This window comes from Macaca fascicularis, chromosome 12, assembly GCF_037993035.2.
Source record: "Macaca fascicularis isolate 582-1 chromosome 12, T2T-MFA8v1.1".
NCBI classification, from domain to species: Eukaryota; Metazoa; Chordata; class Mammalia; order Primates; family Cercopithecidae; genus Macaca; species Macaca fascicularis.
The window spans coordinates 69,972,939-69,994,484 of NC_088386.1; the positions used below are offsets into that span (position 1 = coordinate 69,972,939).

At 38.9% G+C, this 21,546-nt stretch overlaps 1 protein-coding gene across 4 annotated transcripts in view; it reads right to left on the reverse strand.

The window, feature by feature from the left end:
• The window catches only part of GPR155 (G protein-coupled receptor 155), a 52,138-nt gene that overhangs the window by 20,747 nt on the left and 9,845 nt on the right, over positions 1 to 21,546 (reverse strand). For all 4 annotated transcript variants that reach the window (XM_005573521.3, XM_005573519.3, XM_074009476.1 and 1 more), the window contains 8 exons: positions 17,623 to 18,022; positions 15,031 to 15,196; positions 13,558 to 13,713; positions 11,235 to 11,318; positions 10,478 to 10,595; positions 6,288 to 6,372; positions 6,103 to 6,193; positions 4,570 to 4,780 (listed from right to left, as the gene is read on the reverse strand). In XM_005573521.3, coding sequence (XP_005573578.1) covers positions 4,570 to 4,780; positions 6,103 to 6,193; positions 6,288 to 6,372; positions 10,478 to 10,595; positions 11,235 to 11,318; positions 13,558 to 13,713; positions 15,031 to 15,196; positions 17,623 to 18,022 — 1,311 coding nt within the window. The remainder of the gene's footprint in view (positions 1 to 4,569; positions 4,781 to 6,102; positions 6,194 to 6,287; positions 6,373 to 10,477; positions 10,596 to 11,234; positions 11,319 to 13,557; positions 13,714 to 15,030; positions 15,197 to 17,622; positions 18,023 to 21,546) is intronic.

Here is a 21,546-nt window from a genome sequence, read left to right on the forward strand (position 1 = left end):
TCAAGAGATGCCAAAGAAAACAAAACAAAATCCACTCACACACACTTCCCATGTAGCCTCAATAGTTTTCACATGGTATCTATCCAAAAGTATTCAAATGTTCTCACTCATATACAAAACATAAAAAACTTAATATCATCGAAGTATTGAATGTGGCCAGGCATGATAGCTTACACCTGGTGCTTCAGGAGGCTGAGGTGGGAGGATCACTTGAGGCTAGGAATCTTTTTTTTTTTTTTTTTGAGGTGGAGTCTCGCTCTGTTGCCCAGGCTGGAGTGCAGTGGTGCAATCTCAGCTCACTGCAACCTCCGTCTCCCGGGTTCAAGTGATTCTCCCACCCCAGCCTCCTCAGTAGCTGGGATTACAGGCACCTGCCACCACACCCAGCTAAGTTTTAAATTTTTAGTAAAGATGGGGTTTTACCATGCTGTCCAGGTTGGTCTAGAATTCTCGACCTCAAGAGATCTGCCCACCTCGGCCTCCCAAAGTGCTGGGATTACAGGCGTGAGCTGCCATGTCCAGCTGAGGCTAGAAATCTAAGACCAGCCTGGGTAATAGAGCAAGACTCTGTCTTTACAAAAAACTTTTTAAAAAATAGCTGGGCATGCTGGCATATGCCTATAGTCCAGCTTCTTGGGAGGATGAAGTGGGAGGATTGCTTGAGTCCAGAAGTTCAAGGATACAGGGAGCAATGACTGCACCAGTGCTCTCCAGCCTGGGGAAGGAAGGAGGCTGGAAGGAAGGAAGGAAGGAAGGAAGGAAGGAAGGAAGGAAGGAAGGAAGGAAGGAAGGAAGGAAGGAAGGAAGGGAGGGAGGGAGGGAGGGAGGGAGGGAGGGAGGGAGGGAGGGAGGGAGGGAGGGGAGGGAGGGGAAGGAAGGAATGAAGGGAGGTAGGAGAAGGAAGGGAAGGAAGGGAAGGAACTACAGAAATCTGGGACTGGATCTATATAAAGGGGTCAGGTTAGAGATGTAACATTAGGAACACAGTACAAAGGGTTCACATTAAAGCCATGGGAACTTACCTATTTCCTGACTCAGAAATTACCATTCTAGGCTTTTTTTTTTTTTTGAGACAGTGTCTTTCCCTGTTTCCCAGCCTGGAGTACAGTGGTGTGCTCTTGGCTTACTGCAATCTCTGCTTTCCAGGCTCAGGTGGTCCTCCCGCCTCAGCCTCCTGAGTAGCTGGGACTACAGGCATGTGCTACCATGCCTAGCTAATTTTTGTATTTTTTTGTAGCGATGGGTTTTGCCATGTTGCCCAGGCTGGTCTCCAACTCCTGAGCTTAGGCAATTCACCTGCCTCGGCCTTCCAAAGTGCTAGAATTACAGGCATGAACCACTGCGCTCAGCAACATCCTAGGTATAATCTTGATGTATCTTGATGTATACTCAAGGAGATGTGAATAAAGCTGTTCATTACAGTATTGTTTCTAATAGCAAAATATTTTAAAGCAACGTAATCCATTAGTAAGGAAATTAATAAATAAAATTTGGTATATGCATACAATTGATTACATATACAAAATGAATTGAAAAATATTGAGTGCAATAAGACATCTACAGTATAAGATTTATATAAAAATGTAAAAGCATATAAAAATACTATATATTGTTGACGGAAGACTACACATATTATAAAAGTATAGTAAAATTCTGCTCTGGAAGGATACAATCCAAATTCATAATAGTGGTTGCTTCTGGAGTTAACAGGAATGAAAGATTCTAACAAACATTCTGACTTTATTGGTAAGTTTTATTTCTTTTAAAAAAGAAAACTGGGCCAGGCGTGGTGGCTCATGCTTGTTTTCCCAGCACTTTGAGAGGCTGAGGCGGGCAGATCACTTGAGGTCAGAAGTTTGAGACCAGCCTGGCCAACATGGTGAAAACCCACCTCTACTAAAAATACAAAAATTAGCCAGGCGTGGTGGCACACACCTGTAGTCCCGGCTACTTGGGAAGCTGAAAAGGAAGGATTACTTGAACTCAGGAGGTGGCGGTTGCAGTGTGCCAAGACTGCGCCACTGCGCTCCAGCCTGGGAGACAGAGAAAGACTTTGTTTCAAGAGAAGAGAAGAGAAGAGAAGCAAAGCAACATATAATAAATAAGTTGACATATGTGATTACAAATCAAGGCACAAAGAAATCTCAGTCCTGACAGGCTTAGGCAAATACTGAAGTCCTGTCTTAGACTTTTTTTGAGACGGAGTCTTGCTCTGTCACCTGGGGTTGGAGCGCAGTGGCACGATCTCGGCTCACTACAACCTCCGCCTCCCTGGTTCAAGCGATTCTTCTGCCTCAGCCTCCAGAGTAGCTGGGATTATAGGCACCCACCACCACACCCGGCTAATTTTTGTATTTTTACTAGAGATGGTGTTTCACCATGTTAGCCAGGGTGGTCTCGAACTCCTGGCCTTGTGATCCACCCGCTTTGGCCTCCCAAAGTGCTGGGATTACAGGTGTGGGCCACTGCGCCCAGCCTAGACCTTTTTTTTTAAAGACAGGATCATATCTGTTGCCCAGGCTGGATTGCTGCAGTGTGACCATGGCTCACTGCAGCTTCAACTGCCTGGGCTCAAAAAATCCTCCTGCCTCAGCCTCCTGAGTAGCTAGGACTACAGGTGTGCACTACCACGTCCAGCTAATTTTTTTTTTTTTTTTGTAGAGTCAGGGTCTCACTATGTTGCCAGGCTGGTCTTGAACTCCTGGGCTGAAGCAATCCTTCCAAAGTGCTGGGGTTACAGGTGTGAGCAACCATACCCAGCCTTGCCCTAGACTTTTAAAAGCCAGATGCAAAAATTCAGGATTGGAGAGAAACTGTTCAGTAAGGTACTGGGGTGGGAGGCAGGTTTTTAGTTGCTCATAAATTCAAGATGAAATCATCAGAGTAAGCTAATGTAATGTTAGGCAGAATTAAACGTTTCTTTTCTCTTTATTTTTCACTCAGTCAACAAGCATTCATCAAATATTGAATGCTTACTGTGTCCTAGGACCATGGTAACTGGAATGCTATATTCAGATGTAAGCATCCCATTTTAAGAAGTACACTGAGAAACTAGAATGAATCCTTGGTGTCTCATGCATCTCAAACTTAGAAGGGTCAAATCGAACTCATTATCTTCCCCTACAAATTCTGTTCTCTCTGAATTCTCCTTCTTAGGTAATACCCACAATTACACATTCACTTAAATCAGATTTCTGGAAGTTATTCTGTTTCTCTCTTAGCCCTCACTCAGCTTCTAATCAGTTACCAAACCCTGTCAATACAACTTTGCCTGAGTTTGGCCTCACCTGTTTATCTAATACCTACTGCCCTAGTATAGGCCCCAAAGACTCAACTCTGCCATTATAGCATGAAAGTAGCCATAGATGACATATAAATGAATGAGCATGGCTATGTTTCAATAAAATTATGGACATGAAATTTAAATTTCATGTAGTTTTTAAGAGTCACAAAATATTTAATTTTTCTTCAACCCTTTAAAAATGTAAAAAACATTTTAGGCTGGGTGCAGTGGGTCACACCTATAATCCCAGCACACCGGGAGGCCTAGGCGGGTGGATCACCTGAGGTCAGGAGTTTGAGACCAGCCTGACCAATATGGTGAAACCCTGTCTCTACTAAAAATACAAAAATTAGCCAGGCGTGGTGGCGTGCGACTGTAGTCCCAGCTACTGGGGAGGCTGAGACACGCGAATTGCTTGAACCCGGGAGGTAGAGGTTACAGTGCGCCAAGATTGCACCACTGCACTCCACCCTGGGTAACAGAGCGAGACTCTGTGGCAATAAATAAATAAACAAACAAACAAACAAAACATTTTTAGCTGGTGGACCATACAAAAACAGGTGGTGGGCCAGATTTGGCCTATGGACTATAGTTTGTCCAAACCTGACTTACATCATTAATCTGGATTCAAACAGGCCTCCTTTAGTTCATTTTATTGATGGTGCTTGCCTGATACAATATTGTTAAATTAACTTATGTATGTGCTTAGTTTCCTAGTTAGGGCTTTCCTTCAGTTGTTACTTTTTTCTATATTCTCAGGTCCAAGGAAGTTTTAGAATTTAACAAAAGTGTATACTCACAATAGGACTTATAAACAAAAATCTAATGAATAATTTTACAAGTAAGTTTGCTGTGATTCAAATTCTTCATTTGACAAGTACTCATGATATTCAAAATAGTTCAAGGAAGTTTCCCTAAAACAAAACATTCAGAATACATGCTACAAAGGCATGTAGCAGTTTCTTTATGTTTAAAGATCAGGCTGGCTCACGCCTGTAATCCCAGCACTGTGGGAGGCAGAGGCAGGTGAATCACCTGAGCTCAGGAGTTCAAGACCAGCCTGGGCCACATGGCAAAACCCCATTTCTACTAAAAATACAAAAATTAGCCGGGCATGGTGGCAGGCACCTATAGTCCTAGCTACTCTGGAGGCTCAAGTGGCAGAATGGCTTAAACACAGGAGGCAGTGGTTGCAGTGAGCTGAGATCATGCCGCTGCACTCCAGCCTGGATGATAGAGCAAGACTCTGTCTCAAATAAATAAAAATAAAATTAAAAAGATCATACTTGTTTCTGGAATAGAGCTTGTAAAAAGTTCTGGTTCATTTATTCGTGCTGGAGTCTCCTCAAAAGCAGTATTTCCAGGCTCCACCGCTTTGTGGCTCTGAGACTGATCAAAACCTTCATAGCTTCCTGCTTGGGTAGTCCGGTTCATGCACATGAGTGATATGCCAGCTATCAGGATGCTGCAGAACAGGGTGACCGCTGTGGTGATCATCTGCCGACATGAAAAAAAGGTACCAGGCCACTTTTCACAACTTCATCTTGATAATCTTAGGGCACATGTTTTTGTTTTGTTTTGTTTTGTTTTTTGAGATGGAGTCTTGCTCCGTTGCCCAGGCTAGAGTGCAGTGACGTGATCTCAGCTCACTGCAACCTCTTCCTCCCAGGTTCAGGCCATTCTCCTGCCTCAGCCTCCCGAGTAGCTGGGACTACAGGCACCCGCCACCACGCCAGGCTAATTTTTTGTATTTTTAGTAGAGATGGGGTCTCACCATGTTAGCCAGGGTGGTCTCAATCTCCTGACCTCATGATCCACCCGCCTCGGCCTCCCAAAGTGCTGGAATTACAGGCATGAGCCACCGCGCCCGGCCATCTTAGGGCACATTTTTGATGGACAATGTATCTCCACAGTTTTAAATACTCTAGAACAGTGGCTCTTTTAAAAAGGTAAGTATATGTAAGGAATATAAGTTAGTTGGAGAGAAATTAGGGTTTGCTTGTAATCACACAAGGTTTTTAGATGCTTCTTTCATTATATAGCAATTGGTTACCAACACAGCCACTGGTTTCCTTTACAAGGTATCTAAATGATTTCTCTCAGATGTTTTCTTTACTTCTAAGTTTCTGCTCACTTTCACGTATAGTTCATGCATACTTCAGTCACTATGATATTTTTATGGTAATTATATTAAAAAGAATTATAGCTAATATTTATTGAGCACTAATCAGATGCCAAGACTAGTCTAAATCTTTTATATGCATAATCTTGTTCATTCTCACAAAAATGCAATAAAATCCAAAATTGCAAAACAGAAAAAAAGAGTAAGAAATCAAAATTATGTGGAGAGGTTTTTTAAAAACACACACCTTTGGACTCTACCCCTAAAGAATTCTGCAGGTCCCACAAGCCACCTACTCTATGGCTTTTCAAGCATACTTTTCCTAGATATGTTTTGTCCTGAAATTTATATTTATATAGGATTAAGAGTCAAGAATTTGACCTTTATTATTGCTGCTAACTTATTAAATGGTTTTAAATTAATCACTCTTTTCTCCAGCAGAGGAAACACAATTCCTAAGTGTGATTGAGAACATTCAATGAGTTTTAAGCAGTTAGAAATCTTCAGCTAAAAATGGACTTAGACATGTAAAATGGTAATGTTCTAGGTGAGACAAAGTGATATAGAATCGCCAATCTGATATGCAATAAATTGAAATAGATTTTCAAAGTTAATTTTAATGTAAGTCTAGCAAGGCACATTAACAAGCTAAAAGGAGACATTCACAAGAACAGAACTGCCAATAAACTCTTCCCACCTGTTCTTTTCCATAAAAGAAGGCTGAGTCAATGCTTTCTCCATTGTGTTTTCCAGTTATCAAAAGAACACCAACAAGGAGAGCAGGAATTCTGCAATCACAAGGGTTATTGGGAGAGAAAAAGAAAGATGAATAGTAACTGTGTATATGGAAAGGTGTAAGCAAACAGAGAACTACCAACTTACCCCCAGCCAGATATTATGATGATTCCAACAGGAATTTGTACCCTCTCTCGCTTTTTCAAAAGAAACAAAGAAATTGCTAGAAGGCCTAAGAATAAGAAGATTGAAAGACAGACAGTTACTCAACATTGATCAGACTGCACGAAACTTTATTTCCTTTTTACTTTTTTAAACCAAGCTTATTTCATAGTAGTCTGTGATTTTTTAGAATTTATTCCTTCTAAATAAGTGCTATTCCCAATATTTTGAAGCAAGTTTTAATTCAAAATCATTCATTATTTCCCTCATATATTGTTTCTTTACTCAATTCTTTTCATCTGTGAGGATTTGTTTTATTTTCTCTCTGGTTTTGTTTGTTTGTTTGTTCTTTTGGACAGGGTATCACTCTGTTGCCCAGGCTGGAGTGCAGAGGTCTGATCACAACTCCCTGCAGCCTTGACCTCTAGGGTTCAAGTGATCCTTCCACCTCAGCCTCCTGAGTAGCTGGGACCACAGCCACCTGCCACCATGCCTGGCTAAATATTTTTTTTTTTTGTAGAGACAGAGTCACAGTATGTTGCCCTAGCTGGTCTTGAACTCCTGAGCTCAGTGGATCCTCCCACCTCTGCCTCCCAAAGTCCTGGGATTACAGGCATGAGTCTTTGTGTGTGGAGAAGTATTTCTTTCCAAAAGCCCCAATCATTTTATTGTTTTGACTCATGTGTTTGGAATTTAAGTATAATTGAAAAACATTTTTTTTTTCTTTAGACAGAGTCTTACTCTGCTGCCCAGGCTGGAGTTCAGTGGCATGATCTTGGTTCACAGCAACCTCTGCCTCCTGGGTTCAAGCAATTTTCATGCCTTAGCCAAACGAGTAGTTAGGATTACAGATGTGCACCACCACGTCAGGCTAATTTTGTATTTTTAGTAGAGATGGGCTTCACCATGTTGCCCATGCTGGTGTTGAACTCCTGGCCTCAAGTGATCCACCTGCCTTGGCCTCCCAAAGTTCTGGAATTATAGGTATGAGCCACTGGGTCCAGCTGAAAAACATTTTCTAACTGAATACAGAACAATTCTAAAAATAAAAACACCCCCTCTTCTGGTGCTAAGAAGTATGGGCAACTCTTACCCAGGTTATGTTTTTAGAAAACGTCCTAAGTGTAATGATAGTGCTTAATACAAACACACTCTGAATTTAATACAAACACAAGTGTTTTGAAGTTCTTGAACTTTCCTTACAACTTATATGTAATTATGTATACAAGTAACATTTTATCTAATAAATTCTACATAGTTATAGGATCTTAGAACTTTAAAGTTGAAAGGGACCTCTATTTTAAATTAGCACCTTCATTTTATAGATGTGGAAATGAGGGTTTGCCCAAGTCATACAGCCAGCAGAGGGCAGAGTGGGACTAGAAACCTAGCCTTTTGACACAAGCTAAATTATTTGTTTCTTTAATCAGTTTCTCAAACTCAGATTTGTGGACCCCTAGGGTGCCTAAGACATATTCTTCAGGATCTGGGAATTTCTATGATAAATTTTAAGTCTTTTTTTTTTTTCAATGGTAGTCAGCTGTGTATCCACCTTGTAACCAACGCGCAGTCTCATGATTTCAGAATTTACATTGGGTTTATTTTAATTTTATTTTAGAGATGGGGGTCTCACTCTGTTGCCCAGGTTGGGGTGCAGTGGCACAATCATAGCTCAAAATTCTGGGCTCAAGGGATCCTCCTGCCTCAGCCTCCTGAGCAGCTGGGACTACAGGCATGTACCAGCATGCCCAGCTAATTTTCACATTTTTTATAGAGAGAGGGTCTTACTATGTTGCCCAGGCTAGTCTCGAACTCCTGACCTCAAGCAATCCTCCTGCCTGGATCTCCCAAAGTGTTGGGATTACAGGCATGAGCCACTGTGCCTGGCCAGAGCTTACAATGGATTTTATATTAAGTTTGAGTCAAGTGAAGGCCAAATGATATTACAACACACAGTCCAAATGAAGTGGTAGTTTGAAGAAAGAATATCAGTGAGATAACAAGGTTAAAACCCCACACATGGAAGTAAAGGCAAGGCAAAAAAGCCATAGCAGTGAGCTCCATTTTATGTTTCAAGCTATGATTTACATTAGCAAAACAAGATCCTTTGTCGTGTTAATTAATGTTGCTAATTAGAATTACTGGGTTTGTAGTTTTGCTTGAATAGAATCTGTGAATTTGCTTTGGTTTTAGAATTGCATATTAGCTGTATGTAAAGAATACATACCTAAATTTAAGATTGTACAGATAAAATAACACTGTGCTAGATTTAATATAAATTGACATCGAGGTCCTTGAGAATTGGTTTTCTTTACCACTGTTCCTCCCTCAATCCATTTGTACACTGTATAGTTGCAGTGCCAGGGAAACAAGTAACCAATCACAAAAGGGTACCATCTGTGTTACAGTAGCAAAAGCAGTCTTTAAAATTCTAATGTGCATCACTCCTGCCTTGTGAAAAGAACTATATACAAACAGGCGGAATCCAGCTAGCCCTGGATCTCTCACTGAAGAAGCTGTGACAGCTCCTGCCTAAATCAGTCTAATTTTTTGGGCCTATTTCTCAGTTTGCAAAATGAAGGATTTAAATTAGACCAGTGTTTCCTAAGGTGTAGAGATTATAGGTGTCACAAAGGTGAAAATGTTTTGACTGGTTAAGCGTTTATTTTAAAGTGTATTTGAAAAAAATAAATAACAAATGAAACCTGGGATTTTATTGATATAAGGCTCAACTGATTAAAGTTTTTTTAAAAAGTAAATCAATTTTAAGGAAAAAAGAACAAGTAGTATGCAGATATGGCAAAAATTGTGAGGATGGTATGAAAATGAGTAAAACTAAAAATGATTGAATGGGATGACTTAAAATGACGTTTTCAGGTCTAAAATTCTGTCATAGCATAATAATCTGATGGCTAAAGGGCACCTTTATTGGGTTTTGGGAATTCAGAACAACTTCTTTGAATAGACTTTGGCATGCATGCTTGAAGAGGGTTTCAGAGATACTTAGGACATTTTAATTGATTGATCTAGTTGCTGCTCTCTTATTCTGATTATAAAGTTAACCTGAATAAACCTAGTTATTAGAGATCAAGTTGGTCCGTCGATATTTTGAAATATAAACTCTTAGGCTCTTTTAATTTGACATTGCATAAAAACCCATGCTATGCAAGATGTACTTGCCTTTAAGAAGCACAAACCATCTTCTGTTTGTGCTGAATTTTTCATTTCGTGATTCCTCACCACATTGTTGCTTCACTTCAAAAGGCTGTTGACTGAGATGGGACCTGCTTTTGATCCTGAAGGCATGAAATCAAAGGTCCATCCTTCGCAGTCACTTCCTGACACCTGCCTCCTACCATTCTACTATTTCCTTTTATGTGCCATTTTACAGGTTCAAATTTGTAGGATGAATACAAAAGAGTCACACAAAATTTTTCACAAACATACCAGAATGTATGCATCCATATAAATATTATACTTCAAAATAGCAATGTGGTACAACATTTTGAATATCCTTTTTGGAGCCAGATGAAATGAGAAACAGTCTTTCTCACTGGGTCCTTTTCTATTTCCATACCCTTTTATTCCCCTAGTTTTCTTGTTCTTTTATTACCTCTAATCCTTCTATTTAATAACTACCATAGTTCCATTTGTTTAGTGCCTACCATGTACCAGACATAAATACTCACATCTCATTTTTGTCCTCAAAATAACTCTGTAAGGTGCTGTAACCTAGTTTTACAGATGAGGAAACTGAGGCTTCAAAAGTTAAGTAATTTGCGTGAGGCAGAGCCAGAATTTCCCTGTTCAGCAGGACTCGATAGTGAGCTCTGGAACACACCTCACACATCTTGCCCATTACCTCCTTTCTCCATCTGCCTCCAGTATCTTCCCTCTTGTCTCCAAAAGGGAGCAGCACTGACAGCAGCCTAGAGCCACAGGCCCTGGGGAAAAGGACCATGTGACTGGACAAGGCCCTAAGCCCAGGCAGGACTAGACTACATTAGGAAACAGAACTCAGCTTTGCCGATGGCCTTTGTGGGTGGGCAGATCTGCCTCAGGGCATGCCTTGATCCTGTACAACCAGACTTCAAATAGATCACTAGAAGCTCAGGTTATTAGGAATGGGGTGGGGTGGGGAACAGACCTCAATTTTCATTCATAATCCAACTCACCTGTCCACAGGTAGGTGCTATAGAGGGAGCTGTACAACAGAACAAACACCAAAATTTGTCCAACAAAATTTTTTTCTTTAACAAAATTCCATATCATCATTCCAGCACAGACAATAGACTAAGGAAAAAATTATTAAAAGACTTTGTAAATAGCTAAGAAAACCATATAATTCAATACCGCAACAGAAAATTCCAATTAAGCCAGCCATATTCATCTTTCATTCACAGGAAATATAATTATTCATTTAAATTTTTTTGTGAATAATTTTCAAGTATTACACACGACTTATACTAAAACTTCAAACTTTATGTTAAAAATCCAGTTTATACCAGAGCCTTTGACAATATACACATTCAATTGAAACAGATGACTACACTCTAAATATTAATCTTATACCTGTATTTAGTAATGGCTTATATTAAAATTGCTAAAGTTCTTTCTATTATAATTTGAGACATGCAAAGATTAATTAGAAAAATAAGATTGTGAAAGTTCAATTATTAATGATTAAATTGTTTCTATTAAAAAATGCAGTTATCATCAAATGCCATTATTAGCCTCAACTTTAGATAGTTTAAGACATTTTGCAATATTAAATATGTTAGGCATCTACTAATTGTAATCAAACTGTAATTGACTGCATTTGGTAATACTTCTGACTTCATAACTGGAAAAACCTAGCAAAGTTATTTTCCCCTCTACAGTAGAATAATCCATTAGAAAAGCATAGTTCTAAATACCAGTAGTTTTACTAACCTGAGCAATGAGTAAATTAGTTGTAAGCATATGAGGAAGCTGTTTATACTTCTTACTCAAAAGAAGAATAGCCAGAGACCAGACCTTGAAGACAAAAGGTTCAAAAGTTGTTCATGTTTCTTAATCTTTACGATTACTTATTAAATAACACAAAGATTAGCCTCTTTAAATAACCTTCTTTGTTCTGGTTCAGAAAGAATTTCCAATATTTTATTTCATCTGTCTAGTTCCAAAAAGGTAAATTATTATAACCAATGTAAAACAACAAGCATGGAGAGATCTCATAATAAATTAACTCTCCAAAAATTACAGGGTCTTTAAGAACTAATGCGGCCAGGCATTGTGGCTCATGCCTGTAATCTTAGAATTTTGGGAGGCCAAGGCAGGTGGATCACCTGAGATCAGGAGTTTGAGACCAGCCTGGCCAACACGGTGAAACCCCGTCTCTACTAAAAATACAAAAATTAACCGGGTATGGTGGCGGGTGCCTGTAATCCCAGCTATTCGGGAGGCTAAGGCAGAAGAATTGCTTGAACCTGGGAGGCGGAGGTTGCAGTGAGCCAAGATCATGGTGTAGCCTGGGTGACAGAGCAAGACTCCATCTCAAAAAAACAAAACAAAAGAAAAAACTAATGCCTTGGCCAGGTGCAGTGGTTCACACCTGTAATCCCAGCACTTTGGGAGGCTCAGACAGGGAGATCACTTGAGGTCAGGAGTTCGAGACCAGCCTGACCAACATGGCGAAACCCCACCTCTACTGGGTATGGTAGTGCATGCCTGTAATCCCAGCTGCTTGGGAGACTAAGGGAGGAGAACTGCTTGGACCCAGGAGGCAGAAGTTGCAGTGAGCCAAGCCGAGATCATGTCACTGCATTCTAGCCTGGGCAACAGAGGGAGACTCTGTCTCAACAAGAAAGAACTAATCCCTTGACCAGGGCCATGTTCTAACTATGCCTACCTTTCGTGTCTGGGGTGGGACACAGGGTCATAGACAACTATTCAAGCTTTAGTGGGAGATAGTTATAATAATGCACTATTCTAAGTTTTCTTCCTTTCTCATCTCCACCATATTGTCTCATGGGATATCTCAATGGCAGGCTGTTTTACTTCAAACAACACATACCACCCACCTTTAAGATTAATCATCTTACATTCCTCATTTTTTATTCTTTTTGTGTGTGTGAGACAAAGTCTCACTGAAGTGCAGTGGTGCGATCTTGGCTCACTGAAACCTCCGCCTCCCAGACTCAAGTGACTCTTGTGCCTCAGCCACCCAGGTAGCTGGGATTACAGATGCACACCAACACGCCTAATTTTATATTTTTAGTAGAGATGGGGATTCTCCATGTTGGCCAGGCTGGTCTTGAACTCCTGGCCTCGAGTGATCTGCCTGCCTCTGCCTCCCACAGTACTGGGATTACAGGCGTTAGCCACGGTGCCAGATCACATTCCTCATATTTTAAAGGATTGGGCTTCCATTCTACCTACATAGTGGTCAGGTAAGTATCCTGACTGATTTCCTTCTTTCCTTATTGCCAACTGAAATGTATATGGTCTCTTTCCCCAAACTGCCCTGTTATGAATGGGTGTAGCAGATTTTAAGAATATGTGACAGAGGTGGAATTTCTTTAAAATTAATCACACATTTATTTGTTACCAATATACATATTCATCCCCCATCTCCTTTCTTTTAACTGTACACATTGTTTTCAGCCAGAATATCTGTAGTTTTACTAACATGAATTCAATAGGCCATTTGATCTGTAAGATACTCTAGCTGTTATATACTTAATTATTTAATTTTAGTTAGACATATTCAGTTTGAGAAGTAACCAAAAGTTTCATTAACATTAAATAGGCGGTTGGACTTGAACTCAAAGATACCTTCTGACCCCATGATTCCAGAACAGCTAGGAATTCTATAGTGATTCATCATTTGCAGAATGCTTTTTACATATATTATCTCATTTAGTCCCTTAAAAATCCTGTGGAAATATGTGAAATTATTGTCATTATTTTATGCTGGAAAACAGAAGTTTAGAGACGGTAAGGTAACTCCACAGGGACATACAGCTAGTTTGTGAGAGGGCCAGGAATAAAATCCAGGTCTGACTAAATCTCATGTCTTGTCTGCTGTAGAACTCTAACTCCCAAAAGGAAAGACAAAATTCAGTTAATCAGAAAGATGATATTATATTTTATGGGCAGGCTTTAGCTTTCTTTATTTCATAAGAAACTAGATTTTTAAATCCCCTTCTATCAACAATCTATTCTCAAAACTCACTCTGTGGTTTCCATTCATTTTGGCATGCAAGGTGCTTACCAAGGAGATCAGGCTGACAATACTTATATCAAAACTAACATTCTGGATGGCATACGCCAACGGCTTAGGGTCCATAGTGGGAAAGGTCAGTAACCAGGCAGAAACGTACATGATGGGAGCAGACACAAACGTGCTTATCACCATCCCTGAGGTTATCTGCAAAAATGAAATTAAATGGAGGAGTTACAATCTCAATTAAACAATATTTTAAACTTCAAATAACCACGGCACACTAAAACATTCTACAATAAAAATGAGACACAGTAAAGACATTATAAAATCCAGCATGTTATCCAACACCATACTTCCCCTTTCTGAGAATCTTTAATAGAAAATACAATTAAGTTACCTTGGTTCCTCTTCTAATCTATGCTTAATTTATATTCATGCATAATAAATACTAGAAATTCCACTGTTGATGGTTAGTTATCCTCTAGGTTCTAGGAAGTAAAACATAGCAATGATATAAATAAACCTATTTCACAAATTATACAGCAAAAAAAAGGAATTCAGAAAAAGAAAATTACCATGCAAATATGTATTTTACAGATTAAATAACAGAACTGACCTCCATTAAACAACTTAGTTCCTTCGTATTATATTTAAAAATCATTTACTCTGATGCTGTAGATACCAGGTACAATACATTTAGACACTGTTAATAATTTGGTGTCGATTTTATCTATCTGCTGCAGTTGATTATGTGGTATTTTGCATCTGGTGCTTGAAATTATCAATGAATAAAATAGGCATTTTTTTCTTCAAAATGTCAAAGTTACCCTTCTGTAAATAATTTTTAGGTTTCTGTATAAGTACAGAAATAAAATAGTTAAAACTAAAAAAAACTAATAAAAAAAGTCATGGCTGACTAAAGACCCCAGATTAAATGACTGTTGTTACATTATGTTACATGATGCCTATTTCCTTATAATGAGATAGCTTATCGACACCAAATTCTCATAAAAAATAGTGCTGCTTGCTCTATCACCCAGGCTGGAGTGCAGTACAATCTTAGCTCACTGCAACCTCTGCCTCCTAGGTTCAAACAAATCTTGTGCCTCAGCCACCCCAGTAGCTGGGATTACAGGCCTCTACCACCACACCCAGCTAATTTTTGTATTTTTAGTAGAGACAGGGTTTCACCGTGTTGGCCAGGCTGGTCTCGAACTCCCAACCTCAAGTGATCCGCCCACCTCAGCCTCCCAAAGTGCAGGGCCTCATAAAAAACGACATTGCTTTCTATGTTTAGAAATTAAAAATGGGCTGGGCATGGTGGCTCATGCCTGTAATCCTAGCACTTTGGGAGGCCGAGGCAGAAGGCAGGAGTTTGAAATCAGCCTGGGGCAACATAGTGAGACTCCCGTCGTCTCTATTTTTTCGTTTTTAAAAAAGAATTTTAAAAAATTAAAAATGAATTTAAAAATTTGTTTCTACTAAACACACAATCAAACTTAGAAAGTACTACAAACATACAATTTCTACTTCCATGTTGAACTGTGTTGCAAAGATAGCCACTCCTGGTGCTACAGGAAAGACGCCATACAGAAATGCATAATTTGATAAACTTGTATGGTTCACCACATTGTCGCCTTTGTCCAAGAGTTCCACCATTTCTCTGCACAGAAGTGGCAGCACCAGACTGAAGAAAAAAGAAAAACATCATTTACTTGATATGAAAGCATGGTGGTCCCCAGTAGCAGGCTGCTCTGGTGAATTTGGCATCAGGTTCTCCTGCCCAGAAGGTATGTCTATTTGCATGCACACATTCTGTGCATGTCTACCTGGGCACATTTTGTTGAAAGAATCAAGAATTCAACTTGAAGTCATTTAAAGTGTAACAATATTCTGGAAATACCTCACACATCAGGGATTAGGAGGGAAAAAAAGATTTTTTTGATTCTACAAATAATTTTTTTTTTTTTTGCCAAAAGATCATAAAAGTTGCAATTCTAGCTACTTTCTTGCTTCCTCTATCGGTTTACTGAAATGTTCAAAGAAAGAAAGAAGGTTGACAATCTGCATAAAAACTTCTTTCAAGAGAATTACTAAACTCCTTTTCTTTCTTTCAAAGTATTCTAGAGAGAGAGAAACTCCTTTTTTGAAAAAAAAAAAAGCTGAACTTTATCATGATTAGGGGTTGAAATGGTTCAGTTAATAATAACATTGCTTAATAAGATTCTAAAATACTGCCGGGCGTGGTGGCTCAAGCCTGTATTCCCAGCACTTTGGGAGGCCAAGGCAGGTGGATCATGAGGTCAGGAGTTCAAGACCAGCCTGGCCAGTATGGTGAAACCCCGTCTCTACTAAAGATACAAAAAATTAGCCGGGCATGGTGGTACGTGCCTGTAATCCCAGCTACTCGGGAAGCTGAGGCTGGAGAATCACTTGAACCCGGGAGGTGGAGGTTGCAGTGAGCTGAGATCACGCCATTGTACTCCAGCCTGGGTGGCAGAGCAAGACTCCAGCTCAAAAAAAAAAAAAAAAAAAAAAAAAGATTCTAAAATCCTGTAGAAAAATAGGTAGAAAAAGTAGCTCTTCATCTTTGTAAATACAAAAAAAAAAAAAAAAAATTAGCAAAGGAACTAAAACAACTGAGATGGAGCAGAAAACTAGTGAAATGCAGACCTGTTGAAGAGCCAATTATTAAACAAATCCTTCAGGATTCCATAGAAACTGCAAATCCACAGTAGCTGAGCAAATGGGGCTCTCCTTTAAAATCAGCAAGACCAAGATTGGTAACATTTTCACGGCAGCACCTAGCAAGGCACTCTGGGATGGAGTAAAGAACTACTTTTATCTGTATTTTCTTAATTTAAAAACTTAAATATCTAATAAGTATCAAAGACCCCCCGAAAATCTTTAAAATTAGAATATTTAAATTTTACTGATAAGCAAAAGTTGATAATACCATTATTGTTAAAACTATACTTATTACTTTGGCAATACTAATACTTTGTTTCTGAAGAGCATAACATCGCCATAAATAATTTTCAGTACTTATATTCATTATTATTATGAAAATAAAAATATTAGGTTATGTTGCACTGGTCTCATGAATATAACTGTCTATACATGAGGGGAATGCCATAGTTAAGTATACCTCAAGTACTTTGGGATAATCTTGCAGTAAAATTATGTCACCTGCACCATCAAGTACAACTCCATGGCTAATGGACCAAGTAAGCTGAAGAACTATTAACTAAGAAGTTGAGGCTGGGCACAGTGGCTCATGCCTGTAATCCCAGCACTTTGGGAGGCCGAGGTGGACAGATCACCTGAGGTCAGCAGTTTGAGACCAGCCTGGCCAACACGGTGAAATCCCATCTCTACTCAAAATACAAAAATCAGCCAGTTGTGGTGGCAGGCACCTGTAATCCCAGCTACTTGGGAGGCTGAGGGAAGAGAACTGCTTGAACCTGGGAGGCGGAGATTGCAGTGAGCCAAGATCACGCCACTGCACTCCAGCCTGGGTGACAGAGCGAGACTCTGTTTCAAACAAAAACAACAAGAACAACAAGAACAACAACAACAAAGAAGTTGGTGAGCACTTTTCATTTGGCAAGCCAGGATCATATGGCTGATAATAATCATTCATATTGACTTAGCTATATTTAGAAAGTTTGGCCAACCTCAGAACTACAAAATGCTTTTCCCAAATTCATGAAAAAAAGTTTGTATTAGAAATTATTGTTCTGGTTATTACTAAGATGCTTTTGTCTTTAGGATTTTTATGGATTGGGAAAAGTCAGAAATGCTGCAAAATTTATTTCAAAATACTGTCAAACTGGGACATGAGGAGATACTGAGTAAACTTTACATAAAAGCTGAAGGGAAACCCATCATCTTTTACCCTCTGACAGTAAAATGGAAAGAATAAGCTACAAGGAATAAGGAAATGACTTTCCTGAATACACCAACATCACATTTTCCTTTATCTCACAACTATTCTACAGGGAGGGGTTATTAATGGTCAAAGGGGAAAATGGTTGCAGACATACTGCTGACGAATTGGCTAAATACGGCTTTCAAAAAGTACAATTCTAAAGTTAAATAAGTGATACTTACAGTTTAGCTGTGATGAGAAGAATTAGTACAACAAATGCTGACTTCTTCAGTCTCTTTATTTTTCCCACCATCGTGAGACCAAGGTAAAATAGGGCTGATCCAGAAAAAGAATTTCCAAGTCCATCAAGAAAATTTTCGACATATACAGGTACCTTTCGATCAAGAATAAAATTGAAGGCGATGCCAATGAAGACCATAAATACTATTGGGTTCTGTAATACACGCAGGAGTCCAAGTCCCACAATTTTTACTTTATTTTGAGAAGCATTTTGAGTGTCTTTCCACTTTTGGATTTCACAGAAGATAAACCCTATAGGGTTTAACATCATAAGAGATATTGGTGCCACCAAATAAATGTACTGGAGATATTCTGGGTATGTAGTTTGATATAAAGCTTCAACTGCAAAACAAGAATATTGATTTCTAAATGATGACCACAGAAATACAGATATGTTATGTATATAACATTTTCTCTACTTTATAGCAATGATCAATCTGAAATTTTCAAAATGACCCAAATAGCCTATTTTGGAAAAGTACATTTTAGTAATAAATCTGAAAAAAGAAAAATGTAATAAATATCATATAGCTTATAAAATGATAACCAAGTTTACACATTATTTTTAAACCTAATTTTTAACCATCTAAGGGTTAAAATAAGTCTCCAAAAATGGGCAGAATTGTAGAATTTTTAGAAGAAACAATTCAAAGTAAAAATCTAGGGACAAACTAAACATTTAAGTAGTAATAGCAAAAATGCATTTATTGGTATCCATGGAGAGAGCAGTTTTACTGGAGTGGTAAGAGACAGAAGTCAGATCACAGAGGGTTGAGGAGAGAGTAGGAGTTATTTAAGGAACTAAAAAGGAGCACGGATGTGACGCAGGCCACGCTGTGTAAGAAAAGAAATGAAGACGGGAGATGTTTGGAGGCCTCTAGGAATTAGGGGCAGTTGGAAGTGCAGGAGTTCAGAGTAAAACAGGTAATGAGCTACTCAGTTAAATATTTTCCAGATGACAAGGTCCAGGATGTGGCTATGGGACTTAGTGGCTGAAATGGACTAAAGGAAAACATCACTGGAGATGAGGAGGTCAAGGAAATGACGGGGCAGAGAATTTCATGGTAGTTCACAAGATAATGACAAAACTTGGGATAAAGGTGAATGAGGGGGAATGCCCAGAATGAGGTCAGCAGGTTAACAGCAGACAGGATGAGTGGTCTAGCCAGAAAGCATGAACTTCAAAGTAGTTTTTAACAACAGAGCAAAGGGATAGTCCAGCAGTGGTCCACAGTAGCTGTGAGGATGCCAGTCCTACCTTCCATTGCTTATGTGGCAATGGGAAAATAAACAATCTCCATTTGAGAGGAATGAAAAGGAAAGAATACCTTCAAAGAAGACCAGTGGAGATACTTAAGGAGTAGAGATAGAAAGGTGGATCTTACAATGTTTGGGAGGGAAATACAGTAGAGTCACATCAATGCACATTTAATCAACACAAATTCAACCATACCCTCTTGGGAAAACAAAAGCTTCATTCCCCCCCACCCTGCCCCCCGCATAGCATGTTTCCAAGTGCAAACAAATTATTTCAACTGCTGTTCATTGAAAAACAATGCTGGCTAAAAAAATCTGGCTGTGTTACACTTATGAAAAATGGTACAATATAGACGAAGTATGTGTGCTGTATTTGGTGAGCATTTTCAACAGTTTGAATATACAAGATGACTTTAGGACCTAACCACTGCGTAAGATGCGTTTTTCAATCTCATGAGGGAGGTGAGTGAGTGGGATCAGACTTCTAGCAGTTTCTTGGTAGACGTGAGGGTTGGTGACCTAATCTTGAGTTCATTAGAGCAACTTAGGGCCTTTTAGTAAACAAACTGGTCTCCAGCCATTTTTGGCAATGGGTCCTGAAATTATACAATCTAATGCAAACAAAGGCTGATTTATAATTGATTTGAAGTTGAGAAAGATAAAAAAGAACAGCCACAATCGCTCACAAGGAAAGAAGCAACCATGTGAAAACATGTAAAAGATTAGGTTTCTCAATTTACACTAAGATAAAGTGACATAGGCAGGAAAATACACTTGTTTACTTACTCAGGATATGTAAGTTCAGTTAATGTCATGCACATGTCCCATTAAAGTTATATAACTAGATTATATAACCTTTAGAAGGTCACGTTTTTCTTAAAAGCTAAAACTTATTTAACAGATTCAATCCCGATTTTCTCAGCTAAGTAAATTCAAGATCTGTAATATCTCCAAAATGAAGCAGTGGCTAAAAAATATTTGATTACATAAAATTGTATAAGTTCTTTCCACTGATTTCCAAATTAGATATGCTGGTTATATAAGTTAGTGGTTTTCTTTCAGGTTTCATAGACTTCATCTTTTAAACAAAAAGCAGCACTTTTGATAACTATTTTTAGATAACTATATTTCTGATTCTCTTGAGATATTTTATCTCAAGAGAAAGATGTTCAGACCTGTCTACCACTCAGTTTTTATAATAGAGCATATATTTTGGAAAAGTCTTATGTTTTCATCTGAGTATCAGAATTTTTCCTAACCAGCCACAATAAGATGCATAACATGTTTTCGTTTGACAACACAGCTATACAGTTCTATGATCTACTCAAAGCCCCTTATATTAATGCCTTTTTCCAGAAATTTACTTTCCTGGCACACTAGCATTTAATCACCACCACATAATGAACTTTACATTGTTTTAAGAACTCAGTGCAAATTTAAGCAACAGTTTTTATATTTGGCCATTCACCACATACTTTCCTTCTTCTTTGGAAGGATTTTCTCCTCTTGATTGCTACTATAATCATTAGTTAAAAATCTCAAAATTAGATTACTTCATGTGTTTACCAGCCAACATTCTCTTGGATTTTCTCAACCACCTTCTTCATCCATTTTATTCACTGCTAATAGTACCATCTAAATCTAAACTTTCAAAAGGTAAGATTTGCTCACGGTTCTCACTGCCCACAGGAACAGCTACAAAACCTTTCTTTTGCCTGGTGTGGTGGTTCATGCCTGTAATCCCAGCACTTTGGGAGGCCGAGGCAGGCGGATCACGAGGTCAGGAGTTCAAGATGAGCCTGGCCAACATGGTGAAACCCTGTCTCTACTAAAAATACAAAAATTAGCTGGGTGTGGTGGCACATGCCCATTGTCCCAGCTACTTGGGAGGCCGGGGCAGGATAATTGCTTGAACCTGGGAGGCGGAGGTTGCAGTGAGCCAAGACTGCACCATGGCACTACAACCTGGGCAACAGAATGAGACTCCATCTCGAAAAAAACCCAAAAAACAAAAAAACCTTTCTTTTAACATTCACAGTCCAGTCTCCACAACTGGCCCCTTACTTATCCATTCCATCCTTAACGCAAAGACTCCATCAGCCAGTTTAATAACAATTATACCAGACAACCACCACATTCATAATTACTAGTTCTTTATGCTGTTCATACCATCACCCCCTAACTTCTCACTATCTCCTTTTTTAACCTAAATCTCACCTACTACTTAAGGCCTGTCTCTGGCACTACACTTTCCATCAAGTCTTCAACCTATGTCATTAATCTCCCCTTCTCTGATATTCTGTAGCACTTTGTTTCATAGTAGTGCCACCTCAATAAATTCTAAGTTCCCTGAAAGCATCATTTTAATAGCCTACAGTCCCTGGCATAATGCTTGAGAAAATCTGAAAATACTTGCTGAATTGTATGAACACATCAATGAACGCCAAAAGTTTCAGATGTAGTAAACATGTATTTTCTAATACACAGCTCTTTACATCGAATTGTTGTCAATGAATCCATTTTTAAACTTTATTTTTACTTTTAAAAACATTTGTTTTTAATTGACAAATGTAAATTATATATATTTATAATGTACATAATGTTTTAAA